The sequence below is a fragment of the Thermobia domestica genome, chromosome 15 (assembly GCF_964235325.1).
Source record: "Thermobia domestica chromosome 15, izTheDome1.hap1.1, whole genome shotgun sequence".
NCBI lineage: Eukaryota > Metazoa > Arthropoda > Insecta > Zygentoma > Lepismatidae > Thermobia > Thermobia domestica.
Window position 1 is genome coordinate 190,596,533 of NC_137468.1, and position 9,010 is coordinate 190,605,542.

General features: G+C 33.8%; 1 protein-coding gene across 1 annotated transcript in view; it reads right to left on the reverse strand.

Annotated features, from left to right (window-relative positions):
• Positions 1–9,010, reverse strand: part of Hml (hemolectin) — a 403,631-nt gene that overhangs the window by 325,108 nt on the left and 69,513 nt on the right. Inside the window, exons 22-24 of the mRNA XM_081740590.1 lie at positions 6,781–6,924; positions 4,159–4,277; positions 1,880–2,010 (exon numbers count right to left, since the gene is read on the reverse strand). Of these exons, the coding sequence (XP_081596716.1) occupies positions 1,880–2,010; positions 4,159–4,277; positions 6,781–6,924 (394 nt within the window). The remainder of the gene's footprint in view (positions 1–1,879; positions 2,011–4,158; positions 4,278–6,780; positions 6,925–9,010) is intronic.

The window sequence follows — 9,010 nt, forward strand, 5'->3', positions numbered from 1 at the left end:
CTAGTTGAGAACAGAAGCGCTTTTTTTTTTCTAAGAATCGGAACGTCCAGTACGTTTTTCGTGTGTTTGTATGAACGTTTCCACTGCACTTCGACACCCTCATAGGCTTTGTCGATCAATTGGTTGTAAGAAGCTGTAGAGAAAGCATTTTATGTGATTTCTCTTGCTAATTTTATGCTTTTATATCGGTTTTCTGTAATTTTCTATAATATTAAGTTACTGTTCTCCAGGGGTCGTAAAAGGTTTATTTTTTCAAGTATCATTAATATTTGACAGCATTTTACCTTGAAATCCAATGTATTAACTGTTCAAATCATATTGAAAATACGAGTTTGTGGGATCGAAGTTTAGCCCCGATTTAGCCACAATAAACTTACATTATGAGAATACAAAGGCAATGAATTACCTATCTTTCTTCAGACCTTTCACCTCATCGGGTGAATTAACTATGAAGCAGCTAATAGGTCGAGTACTCTACAGCAGCAGAACTGTTTCTTAAAGTGAACAGTAAAAGATGAGTTAAAAATTTCCAGTTTTCTGAAGAATACATACAACTGATCGATAAAATATCTTCCCTTATAATTACAACACAATCCTTCAATTGTCGCTAATATTAATTAACTTCTACTTATTCTCCCCGTAAAAATATCCCTCAGAAATGAATAAGTTAATTATAATTCGATGTCATACCTATTTATAAGCTGTGATGTCAAACCACAAAGAAAACATTTCGAATTTTGTATTTCATATATTTTCATTTTTACAGACTACGTATGCGCACGTCTAATTGTCCGTACTTGATACATTGATTTTTCTCATCCGATGTAAAGTGGTTATTTTATGTAATATAATAATTACACCCAAATCAACTTATTAGCTTAACTCCAAGCAAACTTTGAATACCAAAAAGTACACCCTCCTTAGTACAGAGCTAATACGACACTAACTAATTGCGTGACTAATGTTTGATTAACGAATTCTCTCTGAATACCGCCCAATTACTTTGGTCTGATTTTAGCTTGCCTTGGTAATAAGTCTTTACATTAGAGGTTTTTTTTTTTTTTTTTTTTTTTTTTTTTTTTTTTGGTGTAGTTTACCTTAGTATGAAGTAATAAGTCTCTGTCAATTAATTTTATGTCTCCACCATTACTAATGTTAAGCAAATAGCTACTCGTTTCTTAGAGTATGTTATAAAATCATCAAATTGCATTTTTGCTCTACCTATGGTTTCACACTTGGGTTTATTATACACGGTGTTTCAAAACAACACCGACAATGTTTGAGAGCCGATTCCTGACACCAAAATAAAACAAAAAGTATAGACCAACCCTTGGTGCACAAATGATTCCTTTCGAAGTTATAGGCTGCCGAAAACGTGAAAAAATTAATTTTAAAGGTCAATAGCTCCAAAATTATGGGTCCTACCGTAATCGGGTCAAGACTTCACTTAGGTACTAATATAAGCGCTATCCAAAAATACATGTTTCAGAATCCTAAGGTACTCACGCAACAATTTTTATAGAGGGAGTTTGGTTATGGGCATATAATTTGAAGTACTCACCAACTACCTCTATAAAAAATGTTGCCGAAGTACCGCAGGATTCTGGAACTTGGATATTTGGATAGGGCGCATACCAGTTCCTAAGTGAAGTCTTGACCCGACTACTGTAGTTCCCATAGTTTTGGAGCTATGGGCCTCTAACGTTCATTTTTTCATGTTTTCGGCAACCTATAACTCCGAAAGGAAGCATTTGTTCAACCAGATTAGTCTATACTTTTTGTCTTATCTTGGTGCCAGGAATCACCTCTCATACGTTGACGGTGTTGGTTTGAAACACCTCCTATTTACAATACTCATAAACAAATTAATATAACTTACGACAAAGTTCCTGTGATCGCCACTTGATAGGAACGCCATGAATATTGCATTCTTGTGCATACGCTGCAATTGCAGTGCAAAGACATTCGCAATCACCTCCCATGTCACAGGCACAGGAATCATGCAAACAGCTATAATATGAAAACGATATTTAAAATACAGTATAATTGAATAAAAATTATTGTGTGTTAGGAAGATGGTAAAGGAACATCAAAAATTATTTATATTTTAACACTTAAATGAAAGAAATCTTAATACAATGTAATTAAACTATCATTGACTTCTCATTTTTAGGAATAATCAGAAACGCCAGAATTGATAGGTGAAAGCCTCAGGCATAAAATATTGAATAATTCTGATGTAAAATAATAACAAAAATGCATAATTTATACAGGGTGTTAGAAAGATGTGTCACAATATTTTGGGAACAGATTTCTCATATCAAACTAAGAAAAAAGTTCATATAGGCCTGTGCTTAAAAGTGGATAGTTCGGAGTTACAGGGAGCTGAGAACGTGAAACAAATAAACTTTAAAGTTCATAGCTCCATTACTACGGGAGCTATCATAGTCGGGTCAATACATCATCATCAATACGTGAAGTATCCAAATATCCATGTTCAAGAATGCTCCAATACTTGCGCACCAACAGTTAGAGAGGTGGGTGAAGAGTGATCAAGTACTCCCAAACAGTCTCTCTAAAACTGATTGTGCAAGTACCGGAGGTTTTGAAAGATGGATATTTTTTTATAGTTCACATACTAGTTCCTCAGTGATGTCTTGACGGAACTATGATCGGTCCTGTAGTAGTGGAATTATGGACTTTTAAAGTTCTTTTTTTTTTTTTTTTTTCACGTTTTCGGCACCTTATATATATATACATTGTACCTCGTTGAATCCGCCAGTAATACGACTCTAAAAAAAATTTAAAAATAAACCAGAACTATTAGGGCAAATTTCTTTATATTGCAGTTCATGTTATAATTGAAGCATAATTTATATTTTTTTTAAAAAACTTTGATTAAAACTTTTTGAGCTTTTAAAAAAGTTTCTTTTAATTTCTTACCTGTTAAAGATATGAAATATTCTCAATTAGATATATATTATACATAATTTAAATGCAGTAACAATAATATAGTGCAAAATGCACATGTATTATTTTTTATTTCAAAAATTATACATTAGAAAAACAAAAAAACAAGTTAAATTCATAATTTCAAAAGGTAACCACTTTCTCTGTATTTGAAAAACAAAATTTATGAACACATTAATGTATGTATCACAATATTGCGTGTGGTGATGATAATTAATAAGAAACAAGGAAAAAGGTTAATAATTACCGCAAAAAATAGCAGAGTTTTCTTCTAGATGTAAAAAGCGCTTTCGGAAGAAACTTCTGTTTGTCTAAATCCATAGACAAATACGTAACAAAATTTAATGCATTTTTACTGTCCCTCTACAACGCAGTGGCGTTTATCGGGTAAAATGTCAATGTATTAAAGTACATATAAGTCAAATGGTAACAGTTATCTGGTCTGGCAACGCACGCACCTTAAAGATTATATCGCAGATTCATGTTTAATTGGGAAGGCAAAAACAGCAACTGAACGAAAAATTAAAGAATCATATTACATCCATTAAGAGAAACCTACACTTAATTTAGATAAAGGAGAAATAAATGTGATCTGGAGCAATATTTTTACTACATAGTTTCGTCATCTGGAAAGCAAGAAAAGAAAACAGTGAACATGATAGTGAGTACCTATTCGCACATGTTTAATTTTTGACAGAAGATTTGTGTTTTACATTTCTTAATACTTTTAAGCAATTTTCGCCTTTCCACATTCTCCTCCATGTTTTAAAATCCTCCTTGAATTTTAAGTAAGCTGAAGATGGAGGAAGGTTCTTCCGAAAGTGCTTCTTACATGTAGAAGAAAACTCTGCTTTTTTCGGTGAATATTAGCCTTTTTGCTTGCTCTTACATTAATATATGATTAACCCACAATGTTAAAGTATTAATTCTACTGAATTTCGCAACTAGAGATGACAAAAAAAAAAAACTGTTTAATAAAACATAAAAAATTCAGAAAGTTTTGATACGACAGGCGCTTTCAAATCATGAAATATAAATATAAAATAAAACAACTATAGCTGTACTTATCAAAGCCTTTTCTTCTAGGAATAGATATTTTTTTAGAGGAAAAGGGAAAATAAAACTATATTCACGTTAAAAGTATAAAATAAAACGAATGTGTGAAAAAAATCTTTTAGAATACGTTACCTTTTAAAGTATGGTTCAACGGGCACTTCTAAATGACAAGGATGAAATACTTCAGATTTCAGAATGTTGCATTTCTCAGTTGCCCACAACTTTCTGTGAGGTGCAGACTCACACGTGTCCTACAAAATAAATAAGGTCAAGTTTTCAGCTTATGCTCTGGAACCTTAATCACAGAAGATAAAACCAGTTGAGAAGGCTCGAAGAGCATTGCTAGAAAGAACTTATTAGGAATTAATTTTTCCAATAATTATTGTGTCAATAACTCATGATGCATAATTATAGAATCAATTATGTATTAAACAGAGTTTCAAGTTAGCGAAGAAGATATGATAGGATGACTTCGCTAGGAAGTGGAGTAGAGTGACGGCAAGGATTTGTCAAGAGTCAAGCTCGGAGCTCTGCGCCCTAAGATATAGCGGACACCGTCTAGATAGTACTACCTTAAAGGATCCAAGAGGAGTGAGAATGTCCAATTGGGTCAGTTGTGCCAAGACGATTGCTTACTCCCACCATGTGCACGACATCCAAGAATGACCCCTTGGGCGCTAGGTGCCGATACAGTCCAAAACAGCAGTTTATGAATGGTTCGGAAAGGTTTGCCCACCCTTCATCTAGGTGACGGGTTGAAAACCTAACGCGAGCAAAAGATGCACCAGACTCTTAAGGTTAAAGATTGGACATGCGTGGTAACCAAAAAATTGCATGAGAAGGAACGAAATATTTGTTAATCCTGAAAAAGAGTTGATTGGTCTCAGTACGGCACAAGGGCTAAAGTCAAGTTGAGAAAAGCTCACCTTCATGCAATCATAGACGTTGGGAGTAGCCAGTTGGCTAGCGGCAACCAGTTACTATTTAGTATCAAAATGTTCACCATCCTGTTACGTATTGACCAACTCAATATGATCTTCAATGGCTTACGGTTCCCAAGATATAGCTCCTTAAATCTCCCGAAATCGGAACGTTTTTGGTCAATATCTCGGGACGGTAAGAGTGACATGAAAAATTCCATCATTTTCTCAGATAGTTTTTGATGTTCTATAGAATGTAGGGCTCAAAATTTAAAAAAAAAATCGTAAATAACAGACAGACAGACAAACAGACACACACGCAGAGAGAGAGAGAGATGGAGAGAATTCAGTAACGAACTTTTAAAGTTCGTTGAAAATACAACTTATTTCTAAAAAAAAAAAAAAATATCAAGGATTCTAAGACTTCCTCATTGTCAGTTTTTATATCCTTGATGGTTTTACTGTTTGTTCCTACCTCTTATCTTTCGATACAAGGTTCCAATGATGAGCCGAAAACACGGAAATGTTAGGATAATTCAGTAAATTACTGAAATTAGAAGGGAGTTAGGAGATTGGACCATTCAGTGTTCCTCCACATAGACTGAAAAGTATAATCATCTTAAATAAACTTAAATTTCCATTGTTTTAGAAATTTCATACAGCTTATTCTTAAGTAGTATTGACGAAATATAGTTGCTACATTTTCTCTCCGTATTGAATCATTTTCTTTGAAGTATATTTATCAATATATATATATATATATATATATATATATATTACTTAGAGAAGTGAGTAAAGAGTTTTTGATCGGAAGGTGGTATTCAAGTTCTTCTGAACACGATCTACAAAAAGTTTACATTTATAAATTCATATGCACTGCTAAAATTTCTTTCATCAATAGTTGCTGAAACACGAAAAACAATTTTGAACACGTAGCTGGAAAGGATTCTATACATTGAAAGATTTCACCCCTGCGTTCTTCTGATAAGATTTAGGCAGAAAAAATGCAGTCAAGATTGTCGGCCACAAAATTCGTGAAGATAATCGTCAACCATAATGTGCCAGAGTTTACTCTATATTTAGGGTGTTTCAAAACAGCACCTACAACGTTTGAGAAGTGATTACTGACACCAAGATAAAACAAAAATTATAGGCCAACCTGGGTGCAAAAATGCTTCCTTTCGGAGTTATAGGCTGCCGAAAACATGAAAAAATGAAGTTTAAAGGTTCATATCTGCAAAACTATGGAAACTACAGTAGTCGGGTCAAGACTTCACTTAGGAACTGGTATGCGCCCTATCCAAATATCCAAGTTCCAGAATCCTGCGGTACTTCGGCAACATTTTTATAGAGGTAGTTGGTGAGTACTTTAAATTATATGCCCGTAGCCAAACTCCCTCTATACAAATTGTTGCGTGATGAATTTTTGGATAACATACAGATTATTTCCTAAGTGAAGTCTTGACCCGACTAAGGTAGGTCCCATAGTATGGAGCTACGTAACTTTAAAGTTAATTTTTTCATGTTTTCGGTAGCCTATAACTCCGAAAGGAATCATTTGTTCACCCAGATTGGTCCGTACTTTTTGTCTTATCTTGGGGTCAGGAATTACCTCCCAAACATCGGTGTTGTTTTGAAACATTCTGTGTATTCGTTTAAGTAATTTCCATTTTTTCTATCTACCAACTGTAATTCTCAATTTTTGATCTTGAAAATAAATAATATAAAGTCCTACAAGGAGAAGGGAAGTCAGTATTATTATTATTATTTACGAATTTGCTCATCACACTGTTTCCGTCAATGTAAAGTTTCTATTAGTATTTATAATATTTACCGTTGTTTCTTGTGCATCAGGACAAGAGTCTTGCTGTCTCCAGGAATCTGCAAATAGAATTGGCGATACCTCACTGATTCCACCTGCTGGAGTTTGGAAGTCATCTAATTCGTTCTTGTTAAAGTTGCCACACAACCCAGTTACCTAGAACAAATGAAACTGTATTTTATTTAAACTGGCAAAAATTTACTATTGTATAGGAAAATAAAGGTTCTATCACATTTTCTGGATTTACACATTTACAGACAATAAAAAAATCAAGAGAACCTCTGGAGGAAAGAAGTGCATTCAGGCTGTCTTGGAACATTTTTGAACAACGAAGACTAATGTGGTATGTTTTATGTGTGTGTTTTATAAGGCAATCAAACTTCCTCCAATCAGAATCACTTGTAATCAGAAATACACCAAAATAATGGGCACAAGAAGAACTTAATGGATAAAAGTATTTAGAGTACGATATACTATTAACAAACAACAACACAGAAATATAATCATCACTTGAAACTGTCAACTGTTGTACCATTTTATCATAAAAAAAAACTAGTAAATCAGACCCTGTACTCCACCTATAGGTTCTAAGAGGCCGCGGTGACTCAGTGGTAGAGCGTTCACCTCTGGTACATGGGATCCCTGGTTCGATCCCAGCTCGTGCCAAGTGGATTTTGTGGTGGACAAATACGGTGTGCGGGATTTCCTCGGGGTTCTTCCGTTTCCTCTCACTTTCTTCATTCCACCATTTCATTCATTTCTCATCATCATCGTCTTCTTTAGCCTAGCCGGCATAAGCGTGAGACGTAAAACACAGATTTCATTTCTTTTTTTTTTTTTTTTTCATAGGTTCTGAAGCGTGGCGCTTTACGGATTAGAGACGTGAAGATTGATTTAATATCCAATCTGGAAGCATTTGAAATATGGTGCTGGTGCAGAATACTGCCCTTATCGTGGACCGAAAGGAAAAGGAAAGAAGACGTACTAAAGGAAGCTAATGAAGGACGACAAATCATGAAGATAATAGGAAGAAGCAGAAATAGCATGCTTTTCGATCTTATTCGACACTCCGATTGGATCACCGTGTTGATAGAGGGAAAAGCAGAAGGAAAACCAGAAAGAGGAAGACCAAGAACAAAATACTTAGATACAGTTATGAATAAGAGACCTTATCAAAGTATAAAACAGCTCTCCCAAGGGAGAGAAAAGTTTTAAAATTTTCATGTTGCCCACCAACCTAATGTTGAGGAGAAAAAGAAGATAGTATAATATTAAAATAGAATGTAAGAATATAAGAAATCAGTAACTAGTTACAGGAGCTATTACAATCACGTTTCATCATCACCAGGAGTATACAAATCAGAGTGCAAATGTAACGAGTTTAATGCAATATTATAACCAGAATAAATGAACAGATTAGGAATGACGAAAAAATAATAAGCGACAAATCAGGTCTATCTAAACATGAGGCCAAATAATAATAATAATCTATATATTAAAATGATAGGTTTATATGTTTGTGGTCAAGAAAAAGTTATATGTTTGTGGCCAATTTTTTTGAGAATGATATCTCGGAAACCAAGAGCTCTAGAAAGAAGCCTTTTTCACTGATTGATTGCAATTTTTTGTAGATTGTTCAGTTCTAATTGAATACTTAAATAAGGCCGCTATTTCTTTGTTACATTTCTAGGGCTACACTGGAAGTATTGAAATTTTAAAAAGTAAAAAATTATATCCTGCAAGTTATACATTCTTTAGATATTCTATTAGTACCTAAAATTAAAAGTTATTAACGACAGTTTTGGGTATGAAGTTAGTTTAATGGTAGTAAAACTTTATTATTGATAGAACTTTTTTTTTTTTTTTTTTTTTTTTTACAGGTATATCGTGTCGCTATATTTGAAGCAGAAAACCTGTCTACTGCATTTTTAAGCAGGTAACCCTTGAATTTTTAACCACCTCAATAAATGCTATGTGTGTAGATAGATATACTTGTTCCGTGTAATACCCTACATAAAATGTCTTAACTACTAAAACATTACTAACTGAACTTTTTTGTTTATGGATAAATTGTAAAAGATAATTTTGATCCACGAAATCTAACTGCTCCATTTCCAGAACAACAGCTACCGGCAACTTTTAACTCAATCAGTTTTTGCCGTTGAAAATTATTCTTTAAAGTTCTACAGACAATTCTTTGTAACTAGAAAACTTATTGCGTCCATTGATTTTCCTCTTCTCT